The 22,478-nt window shown below is 45.6% G+C and overlaps 1 protein-coding gene across 3 annotated transcripts in view; it reads left to right on the top strand.

Moving 5' to 3' along the window:
- The first annotated feature begins 8,695 nt into the window (after positions 1–8,695).
- Positions 8,696–22,478, top strand: part of CDS1 (CDP-diacylglycerol synthase 1) — a 28,261-nt gene continuing 14,478 nt past the window's right edge. Inside the window, exons 1-4 of one of the 3 annotated variants that reach the window (XM_048509860.1) lie at positions 8,696–9,783; positions 14,598–14,756; positions 19,794–19,921; positions 21,017–21,113. In XM_048509860.1, the coding sequence (XP_048365817.1) occupies positions 9,721–9,783; positions 14,598–14,756; positions 19,794–19,921; positions 21,017–21,113 (447 nt within the window). In that variant the 5' untranslated portion in view covers positions 8,696–9,720. Of the gene's footprint in view, positions 9,784–14,597; positions 14,784–19,793; positions 19,922–21,016; positions 21,114–22,478 lie in introns of all 3 variants that reach the window. The other 2 variants (XM_048509859.1, XM_048509861.1) reach the window with 2 other exon arrangements.

The following is a 22,478-nucleotide window of genomic DNA, read 5'->3' as shown; positions in this document are numbered from 1 at the left end:
TGCATGTGCGGAAAGGGCCGTTAGCTGCAATCCAGTTTTGCACACTTGACTTTGGAGTGAAGCAAAGCCAAATGGTTGGAGCACTTGAAAGCCAAGACACATGGCTTTCCGTCCCCAGCAGGATTCAGACAGATGACCAACCAAACAAAAAAACCCCCTCCTTTGTTAGGGAGGAAAAAATCAGGGGGAAATTGGGCAGACAGTGGGACAGCATGTGCTAAACATTTGCACTGCAGTTTAGAACAATTGCTAGCATTTAAAAAAAGCAAAGTCCTCAGACATTAGGGCTACCACTCACAGTTTGCAGTCAAATAGCTATTTATTCAATAGAGCCAGTGTGGTGCAGCGGCTAAGGTGTCTGACTAGGAAAGCCAGGGTCACACCCAGTGGTGGGATTGTGATTTTTGGGCATCCCAACTGGTGTACTTTTATGAACTTATTTGAACCGGACGCACATTCATTGATGAACTTGTTTCTTTAAATGTTGCAGCACTTTGTGGCTGGAGTATTGTGAAATGCATAACTTTTTCTACATCGTGATGATATTGATACTACCTAGAATGATACACTCTCACTTATATTAGATTTGTCATATACTGTAGTTACAACAACCCTGCGAGGTTGTTTTTTATAGTTGTTTTGATATATTGTATACATTCGGATAAATTTCTGATAAACTTAGGCCCCTTCCGCACATGCAAAATAATGCGTTTTCAAACCACTTTCACAACTGTTTGCAAGTGGATTTTGCCATTCCGCACAGCTTTAAAGAGCATGTGTGGAATGAGCCTTAGTTTGTGAACCGGGACGGGTAGGCGGCTTCACAAGATGCGCAAGAGTTGCAGGAGCCGCGACTGTGCTTCTGGGGCTTGCTGTTTGCCGCCCTGTCACAGGGCGGGAAACGGCAAGCCCACAAAGGCTGTGCTCCTGCGGCCACGCGCGCGGGTGGCTGCCGCACTGCCTTGCGCCCCAGAAGGCAGTGCGGCAGCCTCCCAAAAATCGGGACAATTTGAAGAACCTGAGGGACAAATTGTTTAAAGGCGGGACTGTCCCGCCAAAAGCGGGACGTTTGGTCAGCCTACCTTAGTTCAATACATGCCTTGCTGTCTTATATACAACGACTTCCTGCTTTCTTGTTCTGAGCCTGCCGTTCCGGGATTCAAATCCCACCACTGGTCACACCCCCACGTCCGTCATAGAAGCTTGCTGGATGACCTTGGGCCAGTCACATGCTCTAAGCCCTGACTCTGGCAAGTATATGGATGGGAGACCCCCAAGGAATACTGAGGTTGTGACACGGAACCAGGCAATGGAAACTCACCTCCAAAACATATCACCTTAAAAATGTTCAGGGTTGCCCTAAGTCAGCTGTGACTTGACGACAAAAACAAACAAAAAACTAGAGGAAATCCCCAAGGCAAAAATTAATGTGGGGCAGTCCCGATCAGACACGACTTGTTTGGCTTGTGAGTGTAGAGATATTACAGTGAAGCGCCCAAGCTATTTTCACATCTCTTCTTTACATCACGTTTGCCCAAAGTCTAGCAACGCTTCCCTGCAACCTATTTGCATCTTCTCAGTAGTGGAGCCATTAACACCTCATCCAATCCTGGTGGCGGCATTTGTCACTCCACACAAAGCACAATAGAGGCAGGAATGCAGTAGCAAGAGTCACTGGAGTGCGTTGCTCAATTATTCCTCTAACCGTCACTTGACCGACAGCTTTATTTAGCTAAGGCAAGGTGAGCGCCGAAGGGACTGAAAGTAACTTTAGAAGGTATCAGTGGCAGAGAAATTGTGGAGAGGGATATTTTCCCAGGTTTGCTGTAGGGTTAATCTAGTCGAGCTGTTCAAGAGGAGATGTGATAGCTAATCTATATAGAAGTTACTTTGTCTTGCTAAGGTTTAGCAAGATGAACCACATACATGGAGATAAACATCTAGATTTGAGGTCCTGACCTGGATGGTCTAGGCTAGTGCCATCTTGACAGGTCAGCAACCTTTACCACCCAAAGAGCCATTTGGACCCGTTTTCCACGGCCCCCAAGATCTACCGAGCCAGAGAGGCAACTCCACACGGAGCCACCTCCGGTTCGGCCCCTCCACTCACCTTTCCTTCCAGCGCTGCTCTGGAGGGCTGGAGGGACATGCCCATGCTAACCTCCGACCTCCAGGCCACGTGGAGCCGCAGTATAAGGCTGAAAGAGCCGCATGCGGCTCCGGAGCCGCAGGTTGCAGATCCCTGTGCTAGAAGCTAAGCAGGACTCGTCCTGGTTAGCATTTGGATGGGAAACCACCAAGGAATACCAGGGTTGCTATGCAGAAGGCAACGACAAACCCCTTCTGTTAGCCTCTTGCCTTGAAAATCCTACAGCCGTGGTGGCGAACCTTTGGCACTCCAGATGTTATGCACTACAATTCCCATCAGCCCCTGCCAGCATTGGCCATGCTGGCAGGGGCTGATGGGAATTGTAGTCCATAACATCTGGAGTGCCAAAGGTTTACCACCACTGCCCTACAGGGTCACCATAGGTCAAATGTGCCTCAGTGGCACTTTAAACACACAGAAAGCCATAGAGATTTTTGAGGTATGAGTCATAGTCCAAAAATCTCACTGGTCTCTCAAGTGCTGCTGACCAATATGGCTACCCTCCGCAACTATCTTCATGGAAGTTAGAGAAACTAGCTGCCAGGGAGACTCGTAAATACACTCTTCTGTGAGCCCCATTTAGACTCTTCCAGCTGTTAGCCTTGATGCCTTCTGCGCATGACCTGAACTCCCTGTCTGGATGTCTACAAGCTGCCCATTACTAACAACTTGCACATTGATAAATAAACAAGCAGGGCACTTGCAAGGACTTGCAGAAGTCACTTCGTCTTCCTCTACATCCTACATCCCACATTCTTCCCATCTTCTCCTGGCAGCCCCCATATCCTCTCCCCTTTTCTTGATTTTGGAATCCCCATGAACTAATTGGTTAGGACGGCCATAGGTGTCAAACTCACGGGCCGCCAGATGTTATGGACTACAGTTCCCATCATCCCCTGCCAGCATCATGCCTCACTGTGTGAGGTCAGTGGAGCTGAGAGAGCTCTGAGAGCTCTGTGACTAGCCCAAGTTCACCCAGTAGGAATGTAGACGTGCGCCAACACATCTAGTTAACTAGATAAGCCTCTGCCACTCAGGTGGAGGAGTAGGGAATCAAACCTGGTTCTCCAGATTAGAATCCACCTGCTTTTAACCACTACACCATGCTGTAGTAGGTTAGTCTCCTGTGGGTTAGGCCAATGGGGTGGACCCTGGGAATTGGGGCTAGCAGCAAAGGGAGACCCTGTTTGCTGGGGAGCTGTGTACAATTCTATGCTCTTATCTCTTTGAAATGTATATATATGTGAAATGTTACTTGGGAAAGGATAGAAGGAGTAAATTTAGTATTACTGGGACTATTTAGGTTGACAATTTCTAGGTGCAGACTGGAGATTTCCTGGAATTCAGAGTACAAAGATCGGTTTCCTTGGATCAAATATCTGTTTTGTGGAATGAACTGTTTGGCGTTATACCCTATTGAGGCCCCTCCCTTCTTTGTCCCACCTTACCCAGGCTCTGCTTCCAAACCTCCAGGAATTTCCCAACCTGGAGTTGGCAACCTTAACTATTGAAATCATATTGTTATTGTAGGGCTGTATTTTTCTAAGCTGACACCTGGTTTTTCTGATATTCACCCTGTCCCTTGTTTCATAAGGACTGCACTGAAAGACTCTGGCCCTTAATGGACCAGAAAACGTGGACTTTGCTCAACACAGGTTTCTGTTATCTCTTACAGATGTGCTTAGTTATACAGATCTTGTTATATTGTTCTGTATACTGGAGGGATTTGACTTAAAAAATATTAACTTACATTGGCTTGCAAGTTCTGTTTCTATTTAGCCCCACAGAACCCACATGTGCAGAGGATAGACTTCCTCCTTGCTCACTAACCAAACATGCTTTTATCTGCCTCCTCAATTTTCAGCTTTGTTTGTTTATTTCATTTATAACCCACCTGTCTCCCCCATGGAGATCCAAAACAGCTTACACCGTTCAGCTCTATTCAGTTTAATCCTCTGTGAAGAAGAGGAGGAGGAGGAGTTTGGATGTATACCCCACCTTTCTCTCCTGTAAGGAGACTTAAGGCGGCTTACAAACTCCTTTCCCTCCCTCTCCCCACAGCAGACACCTTGTGAGGTAGGTGGGGCTGAGAGAGTTCTGAGAGAACTGTGACTACTCCAAGGTCACCCAGCAGAGAAACAAATCCAGTTCACCAGGCAAGAGTCTGCTGCTCTTAACAACTACACCAAGGAACTGATTTTCAATAATCCCTGACCTATCCCTGTTAAATCTGAAGCATATGTAATCTGAGTAAGCCAGCAAACTCAGGGCTGTTCAGCTCTATTCAATTTAATTCTCTGTGAAGAAGAGGAGGAAGAGGAGGAGTTTGGATTTATACCCCACCTTTCTCTCCTGTAAGGAGACTCAAATTGGCTTACAAATTCGTTCCCCTTCCTCTCCCCACAACAGACACTGTGTGAGGTCAGTGGGGCCGAGAGAGCTCTGAGAGCTCTGTGACTAGCCCAAGTTCACCCAGTAGGAACGTCGACGTGCGCCAACACATCTAGTTCACTGGATAAGCCTCTGCCACTCAGGTGGAGGAGTAGGGAATTAAACCTGGTTCTCCAGATTAGAATCCACCTGCTTTTAACCACTACTACACCATGCTGTAGTAGGTTAGTCTCAAGTGTTCGTGATTAGCCCAAGGTAACCCAGCAAGCTTCCAAGGCAGAGTGGGGCTCTCCCAGATCGCAATTCAACAGGCACTCATGCATGTAAGTATATGTCGGTTTGACAGCAGCGTTTCTCCTATTTAAAAATTAAAAAGAAATAGGTCGGTAGCGTACAAAAAGTTAACAACCCTTTTTTGCCTGAGTGCAAAACAAGTTCCTAGCGTGTTCAAATGATCTAATTGCTCCTATAAAATCAAAGGTCCTTTATTGCCTGGAGGAGAGTTATGAGTCATTAGAAGTACACAGTGAACACCACCGGGGAATCTATTGACACAAAAAGTTTACTTACCCAGAACCTTCTGCCTGTCATATTCCGAATGATTTTCAAAGCAAATATTCTATTTGGCCTTTATTATGATACACACTGATTAGTTTCTTCTGTTCACCTTCACAGGCGTTTGTACAGTTAGAGAGGTTTGACTGCATGTAGGAAAAATAGATCTTGTCACAGAGAAGTTATTAGCACATACTGCTCTCTCAGCAGTGAACAGCCATGCTGTTCATGCCAAGTGTCCCTGTTCAAATGGGAGAGTGTCCCTGTTCAAATGGGAGAGAAAAATACAGAGGGGAGCATGTTTTCTTGGCTGCGGGGATTAGGGTAGAGAACTCTCTATCCAATAGTTGACCTTTTAATTTTCTATAGGCTTCTGAATAGGACAAAGGGCAAAGTGAATCCACTGACAGTCCAATAGAGGCCATTTTTTCTTCAATTATGGAAAACCAGGGGTTGGAATGGGTGTCAGAGAGCAGACGGTGGACCAGGGAATTACAGTCTGAGAGAAAATGGATTTGCGGCCAGAATCTAAAAGCCCTCAGCCAAGCGGCTGATTCCAAGGAGTTTTGACCTAACTCCAGACAAAGGGCTGCATAGGGCACACAATTTGGGAGTCCAGTTATCTTATGAAAAAAATTGGATTGAAGGGAATTAAAGGAGTGGTTAATAGCTTGAATCCAAATCGGGACTCCGTAAAGCAAACTCGAGGCGACTTTGGCATTGAAAAATTTGAGGGCAGGAGGGATAAAGGAATGGCCACAGCTGTAGAAGAAACGTAGTAATGCTGACATACTGTAGATGTAGCAAGGAGAGCGGCCTTCCTATGGGTCCATGAAAGGTTGGGGGTCACATAAGAACATAAGAAGTTCAGTCTCTGGAACCAGCAGAGAGGAGAAGAGATCTTAGAATCATAGGCTGATTTCGCATGGGCCAAAAACAGCGGTGTGAAAACAGTATAAACCCTTTTACACCATTTAAAACCCTTTCACACCGTTTTCACTTCTGTTTTTGGCCCATGCGGAATCAGCCATAGAATTGGAAGGGGCCAAACAGGCCATCTAGTCCAACCTCCTGCTCAATGCAGGAACAGCCCAGAGCATCACTGATAAATGTTTGTCCAGCCACTGCTTGAAGATGGTTGGCACCTTTCCACCCGAAAATTATTGTTGTTGTTGTTATTAATTAAATTTAGTATACCGCCCCATCCCCGAAGGGCTCTGTTCTACCCATTATTGTGAATCCTTTGTTCTGTTGCCAACAGGAACAGCTCCCTGCCCTTCTCTAAGTGGCCTTTCAAGTGCTTAAAGAGAGCAATCATGTCCCTCCTCAATCTTTTCTTCTCCAGACTAAACATTCCCAAGTCCCTCAGCCTTTCCTCACAGGCCTTGGTCTCCAAGTCTTCCTTATCGCTCCTCTCTTTACCTGCTCTGCTCGATCCACATCCTTTTTGAAGTGAGGCCTCCAGAACTGCACAGAGTACTTCGTGTGGTCTGACCAATGCAGTGTACAGCATCATATTAGAGGCCTCTGTGATGTTACATGTACCTCAGAAGAGGAGGGCTTTGTCTCCACCTTTAAGGAGTTTCAAAATGGCTCACAACTGGCTTCCTTTCCCTCTCCACAATAGATACCTTGTGAGATAGATGTGGGTGAGTTCAGAGGAAACTGTGACTAGGCCAAGGTCACCCAGCAGGCTTCATGTGGGGGAGTGGGGAATCAACCAAGGGCATTTCCCCACTCTCCATGATCCCCCCTATGCTGCGTGCCCGGGCGTCCCCACGATCCCGCGCTCTGCGCGGGGTCATCAAAAGGCACCGTTTACAAGAGCGCCAGGGATGCCGTGCGCTGAGGAGGCGCGGCAGCAGCAGCAGCGTCAGGGCGGCTGCGCTGTCGCCGCCCCAGTCGTGGGGAGTGCCGGGGGACCCCGTGCTACTTGAGGAGAGTAGCGCGGGGCTTAAGGTAAGTGGGGAAAGGCCCCAAGTCCTCCAGATTAGAGACTGATGCTCTTAACCACTAAGCCACGTTGGGTGGAGAGGGGTAGCCAAGATAGGTTGTATTCAACTTTCTGTCCCTAATTCACACTCCATGGGGTAGATAGAAGGATGAGACTTTGAATATAAACCCTGCAAATGTCTATGATAACACAATAACATAAAGGGTGGAAAATACCTGCAATACATGCATACCTGTCAACCAGGTATGGATTATATCCCACTGAATTTACTCACATTTTAACTACTGGTTCTGCAGAAATGGTGCGAACCTGCTGAATCCCAACACTGCGATGCAGCCCTATGGGGCTTTTCGGTGGTGTGGAGGTTCAGAGCTTTTTCCTGCTCCCTGCACTGCCAATGGGGATGTCCCTCTGAATTTTTTCTTTTCATTTTAACTTTAAAACAGAAACTGTGTATATTTATGGCATTAAAAGATTAAATATGTTGATATTATACAATACTGTACATATATCTTATGCACTTCTGAGTTTCTAAACTTTTTCAGTCGTCTGCAGCTTCTGCAAAAGGTTGACCGGTGATTTATCAAAACCATGATGGGTAAAGTTGCGGTGTTGAAGGGATAACAGGAAAACCGAGCTCCACATTTGAAGCAGAATTCTGTTTCGAAAACCCACTTATTTTCCCCTATTAATAACCTTCAATCACAATTTAAAGAAATTTAGTTATTACATTTATACTTCTAAACACTTTAAAAAACCAAGTACAGATTTTTGAGTGTCAAAGATAATCTTCCATAATACGGAAGATAATCTCTCAAAAACAATCTTCCAGCAGCTTGAAGGATACGAAGGTTTGTTTACTTATAACATGAACTTCTAATTCTGATCAGTTATTAGCAAAACAAGAAGCAATCGCCATAAAGCACAAAACAAACAAAAAGCAATGCGAAGAAACGTAGACAATGTCCCCCAAATGGTGGTGTGGGGTTTTTGCGTCAATATATTTTTTCCATTTTTGCTAACTCTGTCACTCGATTAATCCAATTTGGATCTCTCTATGCCAATAAAGGCTTGCTTGCTTGCAATTTGGATCTATGGGCTATGGTCCATTTGGACTGCACCATTCACCCCAAAACATTGGCATCACACAGATCTCAAAAAAATAGGGTTATTTCGTTTAAAATTAAGTTATAAAACCCCAAAATACAATATTATTAAAAGAGAAAAAAGGAAATAAACACACCAAATCCGTCCGGGCATCACTAAAAATATGGGAACTGTAGTAAAAAGTCCTACAGATTAACATCATCACGAAGCTCTATGCTGCTTGCAAGAAACTAGCTACGTCTTCATATATAGTTGGATCTGTTTAATAAATAAGATAGCTTTAAAATATCAGGCTGGCAATGCAAACTCTATAGATTAAAATGGGGCACTTCCGTCTCGTGGCTCTTGCGGTCCCCAGCCCTTTTGACCAAGCACACTCATTCAAAGGATCCCGCTTCTTCGGCGGGATCTTTCTGCGCAAGCGCAGTGGCCAGTTTCTCTTCCGAAGGGGAGGGGGGAGACCGGGAGAGAGGGAGAGCGAGAGAGCATGAGGGGGCGGGGCCGAATACATCACACCAGGGGGCGTGGCTCGGGCGCCCCGAAGGTTGGAGCGGCCGAGCGCGAGGCGAGAGGTTGCCGGGCAAGGGAGAGAGAGAGAGGGCGGGAGCGAGCGCGAGCCTTGCTGTCGAGGAGTCGCCCCCCGCCCCCTTTTAGCGGCGGCGCGCGTGCGCGTGGCGTTAGCAACGCAGTGGCGTCCCTCCCGTTGCAAAGCCGAGGGGCGGCGCGCGCGCTCACCTGGAGGCGTTGCTGAGCCTTGGCCCGCAGGAGACGGCGAGAGCGCGCGCACGCGGGGGACCCCAGGGTGCCCCCCCTAATTGAAGAACAAGGCAGGAGGGAGGGTTGCTCTGCTTTTAGTAGCGGGAGGAAGAGGGTACACTGCGGGGGGCGGGGGCGGGGAGAGTGTGTGTATGTGTGTGTGTGACCGATTTGGGGAGAGGGGTCCCAGTTTATCAGAGGGGCTCCCTCTGAGCAGACTGACTTTTAAAGTAAGAGAAGGGGAGTCTTACCTGAGAGGTAACCCCTTACCTGAAAAGAACCCCCTTACCTGTAAGGTGACATACTATTTTTAGGTGTCCCCTTTTGAGCTCTTTTAAAGCTTTGAGGTGTCTGCTCTAAGGGTTGTGTTGTTTTTTTTTTAAAAAAGGTCTCATATGCAGATGATTCTGTAGCAGTTGGACTTATCTGTTTGGGACTCTGGCTTTTGGGGGGTGGGAAGGGGGGGAGGCAGGCAGATCCCCTTTCCCACCCACTAAAGTTAGAAACAAATCTCTTCTCTTCTGGGGGCTCCTTAAAGGAAGAGAGGGTTTTGCAGGGGTCTTTCTAGGGCTGCCTCGTGAAGGGCATGAAAAAAGGCTTGCAAAGGGATCCATAGGATCTCTCCAGCGGTACCACTTTCTCTGGTCTGGGTCCGGCAGGCTTTGGCAAGTGGGCCTAAACTTTGGAGACTAAAGTCTGTAGTTACCCTGTTAGGAAGGCAGGCGAGCCCTGTGAATGCACTCATCTGACTTCCTCCCGCCCTGCGTTTGCTGCTGCTGCTGCTGTTTATTGACCTTACACCAGGGAAATGTCAGAGCTGAGGAAGCGAGGAGCTAAGGGAGACCATGAAGTTGAATGCATCACTGACAAGGTAAATGTGATTGGCCTTTGGTCACCTTATCCCTGCCTCCAGGTAAGGGGTACTTGGCGTGAACTCCGCTTTCGGAGAGGATTATTTACGTAGCCTTTGGATCAGGCGCCCTTTCTGTTTTGGAATGTGATGTATTCCTTCCTTGTAACTGAACACATTCCTGCCTTGCCTTTCCTTGAAGGACTGTGAGGGTTCGGAAAGGAGACTTCACCATCTCCTCTTTCACTCAGTTATAATTTCACCTCCCAAGACATGCTTGAGTAATCAATTTGGAAGCAGATATTTGTTTCCTTCCTCTCATGAAGTTGCACTTCTTTTTCCGACGAATCTGTCGGCTAAGGGTTTTTGTCCAGAAGTGAATAAATGCATCAAGAATATATGAATGAAGAAAGCGACCCTTCCCCACCCCCCCTTTCATCTTCAGGGAGTAAAATGTGAATGGGTAAAGCTTCAAAAAGGTGCAGTTCTGTCCCTCTGCAGTAAGAAGCCATTCCATCTCTACCTGCAGTCTGTACTCTACGTAGGAGGCTGTTCCTCCCACTTCTCCTCCCCCTTCTAGGCGTTTAGGTTAGCTATAGGGTGTACACAGCTAGTTCTTTAATACATTTACCCTCTGTATGGAGACGGAAGTAAGACATGCATGCTTGAATTTGCTCTTGTGGTTATATCCACAGCTCCATGACAGCTTGTATCTTTTATGACTTCCTAACTCTGCCAAGCGTTTGCCTTTGGGGTCTTACTGTGGTTTGAAGTGTACAGTTTTACATGAAGATGTTTTTAACAAATCCACATATGTCGTGCATATGACCATCAGGCAGAAGTGAGTGGAATGGTGCATGATTTGTGCTCGTGGGTTTTTTTTTTAATGTAACGAAAAGACAAACCTTGGGCGTTGAAAGATGCATGTCTTATTGAAAGTGTGAGGCTAATTTTGAAGCAGTGTGCACCCCCAAGTATTGCAGCATTCCTAGACTGCTGAATGTGTTTTAGAAAGCAGGCTAATCAAACTTTTTATTGCCAGGAGCTATAGTAATGTAAAGAAAATTCACTGTATTTTCATCAGTCAGGAACATTCTGTGAGGATTCAGGCCTATTTCTTAAAACAGGAAATGTAAACCTTTGTTTAGATTGTATTGCTTCAGCTTGCAGTTGGATGCTGCCATGGTTGAATGATTCTTCTTGGAAAAATAATTCTCTGCACATAGAAAAAGTAGTGTTGCCAGGAAAGTACTTCTAGCCCTGTTTGCGCACTGACATTCCAGTTTTCTTATACAGGATTTTTTTAAGGAAGAAAAGAAGAAGAGTTTGGATTTATACCTCCACTCTTTCTCTAGTACAGGGGTCCCCAAACTACGGCCCAGGGGCCAAATGTGGCCCCCTGAAGGCATTTATCCGGCCTGCCAGGCATGGCAGCGATGGCTCCATTCATGTGCAGTGAGGGCTCGAGGGAGAGGAGGAACCGGCCCCAACGGCTGTTGATTGCAATTACATGATGGCACCCCCGAATCTCCATGAATTTTCTGACCCAGAGTTGGAAACCTTACACGTGGCAACTCCTGCTCCGCCCTTCCCTCTCAGCTACTCCATGTTTTGCTCGCAGGCTTTCTGTTCCGGCTCACTCCCATTGGCATCAGCCAGGCTGGCGAATCGCTCGCTGGCTGCTAGGGAGGAAGAACCCAGGAAGATACCTAATCCTGGGTTAGATGGAATGCTTCATTGGGAAAGTTCTGCTTTTTTTTTTACAGGGGAAGGAATTCCACAGCCTCCCCAACAATATTTGGAGCCCACCCTGTACTTGACATACTTTGGTCACTGTTCTAAAAATAGACCATGACAGAAAGGCTGAAAGGTGAAATCAAACATTTTACAATCATTTGTGCATAGGAATTTGTTCATAGTTTTTTTTAGTCTGGCCCTCCAACAGTCTGAGGGTCAGTGAACTGGCCCCCTGTTTAAAAAGTTTGGGGACCCCTGCTCTAGTATAAGGAGACTCAAAGGGGCTTGCTTACAAACTCCTTTCACTTCCTCTCTCCACAACAGACACCTTATGAGGCAGGTGGGGCTTAGGGAGTATTGACAGAACTGAGACTAGCCAAGGTCACCCAGCAGGAATGTAGGAGTCAGGAAGCAAATCTGGTTCATCAGATAAGACTCTGCCGCTCAGGTGGAGGAGTGGGGAATCAAACCCAGTTCTCCAGATTAGAATCCACCTGCTCTTAGCCACTCCTCCACATGAAACCTGGTAGGTGACTTGGGCCCCTTCCGCACAAGCAAAATAATGCATTTTCAAACCACTTTCACAACTGTTTGCAAGTGGATTTTGCTATTCCGCACAGCTTCAAAGGGCACTGAAAGCAATTTGAAAGTGCATTATTCTGCATGTGTGGAATGAGCCTTGGGCTAGTCACAGTTCTCTCAGCCCCACTTACCTCACAAGGTGTCTGCTGTAGGGAGGATGAAGGGAGGGTTGTTGTAAGCTGCTTTGAGACTCCTTAAAGATAGAGAAAAGCAGGGAATACAAACCAAGTGTATGACTTACCAGTAGTGGGAACTGGCTCCTTTTTCCATAGTTTTCCCATGTCCTGAGGTGGTAGTTGGTAGAAATTGGAGGAACCTCGCATATAAGTACTACACTTCTAAAAAACTTTTAAAGAAAAAAGCTCTGCCTTTATAGCCCTTGTGGCAAATAGCTGTTGATGGACTTGTCAAATATGGATCTGTCGAACCGTTTAATACCATCTGTGCTAGTGGCTACCATCACATTCACTGGTGTACTGTAACTAATTTAATTCCACAATTTGATTACACTAAAGCATGATCTAGAACAGTGGTGGAGAACCTATGGCACTCTAGATGTTCATGGACTACGATTCCCATCAGCCCCTGCCAGCTGGTGGGGGCTAATGGGAATCGTAGTCCATGAACCTCTGGAGTGCCATAGGTTCGCCACCACAGATTTAGAATGAAGCTGATGTTCTCCTGCAGCCACATATTCCACGGACACAGAGGAGTAATGGAATTGGTCCACATATCTTAGAGAGAATCTCATTACTATCAATAGATCTGCATATACATATCTTCTGACCAGAGCCTGAGGGACAACAGAATTTCCCAGACATAATTTAAAAACCACCACATGGGCTGCACCCGTCCATCATGATTATGCATATATTTATTGTGCAGCAAGCTTGTTTGAATGAAGTTTTGAGTGTTTAGGATGGCAGGCTTAGCCTTTTGGGGTCCCCAGGACAACTTATTTTGCCTTCGATGGTTTAGGACTCACAGGTGTCAAACTCACGGCCAGCCAGATGTTATGGACTACAGTTCCCATCATCCCCTGCCAGCATGATGCTGGCAGGGGATGATGGGAACTGTAGTCCATAACATCTGGACGGCCGTGAGTTTGACACCTATGGGAGGTCAACAACAAAGTAGTCAGATCCAAAAGCTAAGCAGGCTTGGCCATGGTTAGTACTAGGATGGGGGCACCACCAAGGACGTCCAGGGCTGCTACGCAGAAGTAGGTGGTGGCAAGTCTCTTGACTTGAATGCCCTGCAGGGGTTGCCATAAGTCACATTTGATTTGATAACACTTTCCACCAGCGAAGTGGCCAGTCTCTTGGGTTATAAGACACTTTTTCCATATTCTATGGACTGAAACCGGAATCTAGAGATTTCCTTTTGTGCATCTGGGGCACTTCCACATGCATGTGAAGAGATTAGTGATTTTACTTCCCAGTAACAACACTTTGCACCACATCCAAAGTGGCTCTGCAGGGGACTCAGGGTTCAGGGGTAAGAGCCTGGGTGAAACTTCATCTCATTTCATTTATTCGATTTATACCCCGCCCTCCCCCGAAGGGCTCAGGGCTGCTTAACAACAGACAAATCAAACAGTAAACAGCATTGATCATAATATATCAAAAGTAAACAACATTTCCAGACATAATAGCAAAATAGCAATAATGTCTTAACAAGAAGTGGTATAATAAACCTCTCAATCCTAACAATTTGCTAAACCAATAAAAAGCAGCCCCCGGGCATCATCAGGTCAACAACTTGGCAGATGTGTAGCTAAATGCTTGGATCAGTCCTGTTTTCCTTGTTGGAATAAATGAATCAGTGATGCTGGAATCTCTACAAATCAACTCCAAGCTCCCCGACTCTAAAAATACGATAATGTGAGAAGTGGAGGTAACAAGGCAAGGTAGCATTCCATTAGCATGGTAAAACAAATATCTATCAGATCCTCTGAAGATGCCAGCCACAGATGCAGGCGAAACGTCAGGAGAGAATGCTGCTAGAACACGGCCATACAGCCCGGAAACCGCACAGCACCCCAGACTCCCACTTTTTCCATATTCTGGAAATATGGGACAATTCCATATTCACAGCTTTTGGTATTGCAACTTGGGGATTGGACTTGATGACCCTTGTGGTCTCTTCCAACTCTATGATTGCTTATTAATTGAAGGCATTGCATTGATGTTTAAAGTGTGGGGCTAGTATACCTCCCATATGAACCTTTCCAACCACTGTGGTCATGTTTGGAGGACCTGTTGCCCAAACTGACAGGCACATGTCAGGGTTGCCACATTCCAAGTCTTTGGCCTCTCTCTCTCTCTCTCTCTCTCTCTGTCTTGATTTAGGTCTAGATTTAGATCAGCGCTCAGAAAAAAACAAGAAGAGAAAGACTCTTTTAAAAAAGGGGTTTTATTTTATAAACCGAAAAAGAAGCCAAACTAGGCTATGCAGTCAGGCAGAGTATTACAGAAAAGAAAAAGCATAACAAGTAAAATACAACCTTTTCCTAGAAAGAACTGCCTGCCTACGGGGGGGATCAACCTCTAAAAGAAAAGGAGACACATGAACTTGATCCTGGAGAGAAGAGAGAGGAGGTTGTCCAGAACGGCGATGAAGCCGCGTCGGGAGATGAAACTGAACAGGCAGGAGAAGAGGATGCAGAGAGACAGGTCTGTGGAACAAGAGGGGGTAACTGGGTGAGTCCAAGAAGTGGACTACAAAAGTTGGGGCTCTAAGGGTAACTTTTTGGGTCCTTTTGCCTAGGATGAGGCAACTTTAAGAACATAAGAACAAGCCAGCTGGATCAGACCAAAGTCCATCTAGTCCAGCTCTCTGCTACTCGCAGTGGCCCACCAGGTGCCTTTGGGAGCTCACATGTAGGATGTGAACGCAATGGCCTTCTGCGGCTGTTGCTCCCGATCACCTGGTCTGTTAAGGCATTTGCAATCTCAGATCAAGGAGGATCAAGATTGGTAGCCATAAATCGACTTCTCCTCCATAAATCTGTCCAAGCCCCTTTTAAAGCTATCCAGGTTAGTGGCCATCACCACCTCCTGTGGCAGCATATTCCAAACACCAATCACACGTTGCGTGAAGAAGTGTTTCCTTTTATTAGTCCTAATTCTTCCCCCCAGCATTTTCAATGAATGCCCCCTGGTTCTAGTATTGTGAGAAAGAGAGAAAAATTTCTCTCTGTCAACATTTTCTACCCCATGCATAATTTTGTAGACTTCAATCATATCCCCCCTCAGCCGCCTCCTCTCCAAACTAGAGTCCCAAACGCTGCAGCCTCTCCTCATAGGGAAGGTGCTCCAGTCCCTCAATCATCCTTGTTGCCCTTCTCTGCACTTTTTCTATCTCCTCAATATCCTTTTTTGAGATGCGGCGACCAGAACTGGACACAGTACTCCAAGTGCGGTCGCACCACTGCTTTATATAAGGGCATGACAATCTTTGCAGTTTTATTATCAATTCCTTTTCTAATAATCCCCAGCATAGAGTTTGCCTTTTTTACAGCTGCCATGCATTGAGTTGACATTCCCATGGAATTATCAACTAAGACGCCTAAATCCCTTTCCTGGTCTGTGACTGATAGCACTGACCCCTGTAGCGTGTATGTGAAGTTTGGATTTTTTGCCCCTATGTGCATCACTTTACATTTAGCTACATTGAACTGCATGTGCCATTTCTGAGCCCACTCACCTAATTTATCAAGGTCCGCTTGGAGCAATTCGCAATCCTTTGTGGTTCTCACCACCCTACATAATTTGGTATCATCTGCAAACTTGGCCACCACGCTACCCACCCCTACTTCCAGGTCATTTATGAATAGGTTAAAGAGCACTGGCTCTTTGTGTGGCATTGTGTTTGCAAATAGCTGTCCAGTGCTTCAGGGCAGAACTAGAGACGCTGGGAATCCTCTTTGGATCCTCCTATACCACAAGTATGCTCAGCAATAGTCTTTTATTGCCTCATTTAAAAACAGGGCTTGTAAATAGTGTTTGAGATAAGCAGGACGATCACACTAGAGATAGATTTATCAGTGCTTAGTTGGCACCTTTAACTCAACTAGGTTGTTCTTGAACTAGACAGGGGGTATGTCGGGGCAAATAGGGAGAAATTATAAGTCAGGTTACTAAGTCATTTCTAAAAGCTGGTGTTAGTGCTGGAGAATCTTGCAAGGGTTGTGCAAATTCATAAGAAAGAGCCTGCTGGATCAGACCAGAGTCCATCTAGTCCAGCACTCTGCTACTCTCAGTGGCCCACCAGGTGCCTTTGGGAGCTCACGTGCAGGACGTGAATTCCCCTTTCCCTGGCCAGAACCAGTGTGTTACTAGGTTGGTATTGTAGCTCCCAGTGATTCTGAAGCTTTGGTACTGGTGTCAATGAGTGAAGGTGGAACAGTCAGATGAATGTTGAAATGGAGACCTCCTGTGATGATTTGCTTATTCTGTGATTCCATGGCTGTCCCCGGCTTGGGGTCGCTTGTTCTTGTCTTAAGCCACCTCAAGCAATATAAGAACCAGTCTTCTCGATAGCAGCTTATGGGAAGCTGTTGAATGTAAAGCTCCTGCCCCGTCAGCCCTCCTTGCATTTATTTTTCAGCCTTTATTTCTCAAAGTAGAATCTTAAAATAGTTTGCAACACATTCTCTGACCTGGTGCTTGCCTTCTTGGAATCCCATTTTTTGAGAATATAAAATTCTGTGGGCTGGGGAGCTTAATCCAGGGCATAGCACTGAGGCGAGTTCTTCATACCTGAGCGCTTGCAAAAGATAACACGCATTTAATTTACTTACCTCCTCTGCCCAGTAGTAAGGAATCTACAAGTCCAGATAGCTTTTGCAAGCAAATCATGCTACATGGAAAACTATTAAAACTATAACTGTTTCGTTTTGCACCACCTGTCACAGTGTAGTACAGACAGTAGGTCCTGTGGCGAATTTCCTGATATTGAGTGCCATTCAACTCAGTGGAACACTGTAACTTATTTCAAAGCAAGGGTACATAGGATTGCATAGCAGGTTAACTAATCTGCTATGGGAATGAAGCGTTCAGGACATCTGAAGTACTTTCAAGTATTTGTATTCAGAATCCAGAGCTCTGGCTGGGTGCTATGAAGAAGAAGAAGAAGAAGAAGAAGAAGAAGAAGAAGAAGAAGAAGAAGAAGAAGAAGAAGAAGAAGAAGAAGAAGAAGAAGAAGAAGAAGAAGAAGAAGAAGAAGAAGAAGAAGAAGAAGAAGAAGAAGAAGAAGAAGAAGAAGAAGAAGAAGAAGAGGGGGAGGGGGAGGAGGAGGAGGGAGGAGGAGGAAGGAGAGGAGTTTGGATTTATATTCCCCCTTTCTCTCCCGTAGGAGACTCAAAGGGGCTTACAATCTCCTTGCCCTTTCCCCCTCACAACAAACACCCTGTGAAGTGGGTGGGGCTGAGAGAGCTCCGAAAAGCTGTTGTTTACATTATATAGACTTTTTGTTCTCTGGCAGGCTAGTACAGGAAGAACAGAGGCAAATGACAGGATAGGAGATCTGTATGGGCACATAAAGCTGCCGAATAAGACTGTCAATATCTGTATTGTCTACTTAGACTGGCAGGGGTTGGCCAGGCTCTAACATTGCTGCCGCCTCGTCCCTTTAATTGGAAATGCCAGGGGTTGAACCTGAGACCTGCATGGAAAGCAGATGTTCTGTCACTGAGCCTACTCCCCATCTCGAAATGTTCATTGTCATCCCAGATCTTGAAATATTCACAGTGAGAAATCAAGCAGAAGGCTCAAATGAAGGGCGTTTATCACTTTTTACATAGGTATATGTAAGGAAATGGTGATGGCCACTAACCCGGATAGCTTTAAAAGGGGCTTGGACAGATTGATGGAGGAGAAGTCAATATGTGGCTACATATCTTAATCCTCCTTGATCTGAAATTGCAAATGCCTTAGCAGACCAGGTGCTCAGGAGCAGCAGCAGCAGAAGGCCACTGCTTTCACATCCTGCATCTCAGCTCCCAAAGGCACCTGGTGGGCCACTGCGAGTAGCAGAGTGCTTGGCTAGACGGACTCTGGTCTGATCCAGCAGGCTCTTTCTTATGTTCTGATAGGACAACCATTTGTTTTCGCTACTGTTGGTGATTACCCAGTCTGTTCCACTTTAAACTGGTGCAGCAAACATGCCAATTGTTTACACTGTGCAGTGATACCACCAAGGAATTCCTTTTGCCTTGATGTAATTTCGCATTGAACGGCTGTTCAGCGTTTCGTGGACAGCCTGCAAAGAATTCTGTGAAGAGTTTGCTGACTTCAGTAAAACGAGAGCGGACGTTCTATGCTGCAGATGCTATCTTTTAATTCCCTTACGTCCTTCGTTATAGGGACTAGAAAGATGCAATTCTTGTTATTACCATCTGAAGGCTTTAAAATTAGGTTAAGCTTTCATTGCCCACCTTTGTATGGGTGAACGGACTGCTGATCAGAACTGCTCATTGTCCATATACTTCCAAAGCTTGTGCTAGGGACTTCTACTATGTCAGGCGAAATCCTCTTGTTCTTAGTCTACTTCAAGTGAGATGCGTTCCTATGGTGAAGCACTCATTTACAGCACAGCGAAAAAAATTGTTGTAATCCAAAGAAACTTTTAACTGGTTCCAAATTCTATTGGTTCTGCTCCTATTTGGATGGTTGGTGTTTTTTTTTTTTTTGGAGGCATTTTTCAATTTTTCAAATGAAAAATTGAGAAGCTTTCAGCAACACTGAACAAGAGAAATATATGCTTAATTGGAATGAGTGAAAGTGCAATTTTTAATGCACTTATACAGCATTAGAAAATGTGAGGATTTCTGAGGGTTTTTTTTTTAAACAGGAAAACTTTTAGGAACACTAAAAAAAAAATTCCTATGATACATTTTCTCTTTGGGGAAGGAGAAAAAATAAATAAGATGAGGGCTTTCTTACTCAAAATTTATAGCATGAAAAAATGTGATTACTCTTTCCATTTTGGAGAGAATTTTTGGGGAGCACTGGAAAAAGCTCATGGTTCTTTTTGGAACGCGTGCCTGGGGTTTCCGTTATGGGCACAAGTTGCATTAAGAACATGCATATCTATATACAAGAATTGGCAAGTCAGGTCTTGAGAATATTTCAGTTAAATATTTTTTTTTCTAATACCCAGGCTCAGCGCCCTGGTGCCTGTCTGTAAACGTGCAAAGTGCTTTAAAACCATAACCCCAAACCTTAGAACTTTCTGTCTATTAAATACCGTGTTTCCCCGAATATAAGACAGTGTCTTATATTAATTTTTGCTCCCAAAGATGCGCTATGTCTTATTTTCAGGGGATGTCTTATTTTTCTGTGTTCTGTTCGTCGGGCATGCTTCCAGACAAAAACTTTGCTACGTCTTACTTTCGGGGGATGCCTTATATTTTGCACTTCAGCAAAACCTCTACTATGTCTTATTTTTCGGGGATGTCTTATATTAGGGGAAACAGGGTATTGATTCGTAGGAGGCAAACGAACAGCTTCATCCTTTGTGTCACACCTGGCAATCTGGTTGCTGTGTGTTCTCGCTGCTTTCCACATCTCACTTGGGCAAGTGGGCTGTTGCAAGAAGGTTCGGTTGCCGGCGTGGCTTCATTGCAAGAACGCTTATTATGCGTAATATATATTCGGGTTGGTGTGCTTAGCTTCCTAAGCCTTCACAGCTTGCCCTTTCTGTTTTAGGATGTGGGCGGAGAGAATAGGTTCGGAGAGCTTGACCTCAGAAGCGATGCAGATGTTCCTGAGGTGCTTCCACCAAGAGACAAGACTCCCGAAATTTTTAAAAAGGCGTTATCTGGTTTGTCTTCCAGGTATTGGGCGAATAAAATTAATAATGCATTTGAGCGGTAATTACCGTAAACTTAATCTTTTGCAAAAGTAGACTGATGCATACCAGCACCTTGCTTTAGAACTCTGTTGCTTGGAGCTCTGATTAATCAGTTATTTGGCGCTATATTCAGGCAACCATTTGGGGGCAGAGAGGTATTTTTCCGAAGTAGTTAAAATACCAGACATTTGCAGGTGGTTATCATTGAAAAAAGCTTTGAATCGCCTTGTTTATATCACTTTATAGATGTATCATTCCCTCCACTGCATGAAATCGCCCCACTAAATAGAAAAATGGCATAGTATGCTCACCTGTAAACTGAACTGGTTTTAGAATCAGTGAACCCTGGCTAAGATAGTCCATACAATACCCCTGTCTTCGCAGCCATTTCCTTCATTGGCTATAGGTGGGGTCTAGGAAATATCTGGAGATCATGAGGGTGGAGCCTGAGGAGAATGCGATTGGGGAGGGGGGACTTTAATGGGGTATAACTCCATAGAGTTATATCCCACCTTCCAAAGTGGCCATTTTTTTCTAGGTGAACTGATCTCTGTCTGCTGGAGATCTGTTGTAATAGCAGGAGGTCTCCATCTACTATCTAGAGCAGCCATTCTCAACCAGGGTACGGTGAGCATGTCCCAGGGGTACCGCGGCAACACTACCGCCCCCCCCTCATTTTGTGGAGTCTCCCACTGGCACCAGCAAGGACATGGAGCTGGCCCATGGGGCAGGGCCTGCCACAAGGTCAGCAGCCACCACCACCCCCAGTTCTTCCCTTCACCCTGGGAGGGGAAGGTGGGATGTGTGGCAAGCAGGGGCAATGGGAGGGGAAGGTGGAGGGTACCGTGAGATATGAAGAGTGAGATCAAGGGTACCCTGACCTCGAAAAGGTTGGGAAACACTGATCTAGAGTTTGGCAATCGTAGCTACGGGTTTAGAATATAGATAGGTCCAATTATTAATAGCTCTAATTATTAATTTTCTCAGTAAACGTTTCTGGTTGGCTTCATTGATTGTCAAGGAACACTTTATGAAGAGATGATTATGATGCTGTACAAATATCTATTTGCCTTCGCAGATGGAAGAATTGGTGGATTCGTGGGATTTTAACTTTAGCTATGATTTCGTGTTTTTCCCTGATCATATACATGGGATCATTCATGCTAATGCTGCTGGTAAGTTGGTTAAGCCGTCAGGTATATATGCTCTGTTGATCCAGTGTACATGAAAAACTGACTGAAAACAGTCCAGCCTGTCTTTCTTCCCATTTTTATATTCTGAAACCCATATATTCTGATTCATCCTCGAAACAAATCTGCAAACTCTCCTGTTAACTGTAGTGTTGGGGCAACTAGAGTTCTTCCTGCTTTAACAAATGCACGAGCCTATGCACTAAATTCCTGGAATGACCAGATCTTCTAGATCAGGTTCAGATATTTCACACAGAAGAAGATGAATGTGCCAGGTCACAGGGGACGGGTAGCAGTCCTAACTACTGGGTGTTCAATGCAAGAGATGAGGTAATTTTCCATCGCCTTCCTCCATATAGCAACCCCATCTTCTTTGGTGGACTCCCATCCATGATTGATCTGGCCTGAGCTCTTCACAGCTGAGAGGTCAGCAGGATCAATCATGGTTAGTACTTGGATGGAAGACCACCAAAGAAGATGGGGTCGCTATATGGAGGAAGGCAATGGAAGATTACCTCATCTCTTGCCTTGAACGCCCAGTAGGTAGGGTATATTCAGGCTGCTTCATCGCTAGTTTAATTAAACTGTAGTTTGTGTGATTGTCCAAATAGGGGCTGTTCCACTGACTGTGGTTGGTGAGGATCTCTCAACCCTGGAGTTGAAAGGGTGGCTTGAATTAACTAATTGCAGTTTGTCTTGACCACGGCTTTTGCATGATGTTATGAATGCAGAGCAGCCGGATAACCTATCTTAGACTGGTCTTGTTAGAGCTTGGATGCTAAGTAGGGTTGGCTACGGATAGTGCATAGATGGGAGAAAACTGAGGAACGCTAGGGTTGCTATGCAGAGGGAGGTAGTGGCAAACCACCCTCCTTGCCTCTTTGAAAACCCAGTGGTTCTGGGATCCCCATGTGGCCCACTATTATTGGTTTTATGTGGACAATTCTGGCTGTTTCCTTAGCACTGCTCTTTGGCATTGTAATGCTGGCCAAGATACCAGCCAGTATGTCTGGTAGAGCAGCAGTGGCACAGTGGTTAAGAGCAGGTGCATTCTAATCTGGAGGAACCGGGTTTGATTCCCCGCTCTGCCGCTTGAGCTGTGGAGGATTATCTGGGGAATTCAGATTAGCCTGTGTACTCCAACACACAGCAGCTGGTGACCTTGGGCTAGTCACAGCTCTATGGAGCTCTCTCAGCCCCACCTACCTCACAGGGTGTTTGTTGTGAGGGGGGAAGGGCAAGGAGATTGTAAGCCCCTTTGAGTCTCCTACAGGAGAGAAAGGGGGGATATAAATCCAAATTCTTCTTCTTCTGTGGGGTGGGGGGGAAAGATGGAAGTGGGGAAACCAG

Source organism: Sphaerodactylus townsendi, linkage group LG10 (genome assembly GCF_021028975.2).
Source record: "Sphaerodactylus townsendi isolate TG3544 linkage group LG10, MPM_Stown_v2.3, whole genome shotgun sequence".
NCBI classification, from domain to species: Eukaryota; Metazoa; Chordata; class Lepidosauria; order Squamata; family Sphaerodactylidae; genus Sphaerodactylus; species Sphaerodactylus townsendi.
Note: the sequence above shows the minus strand (reverse complement) of the source record. Positions and strands in the feature narration are given on the sequence as shown.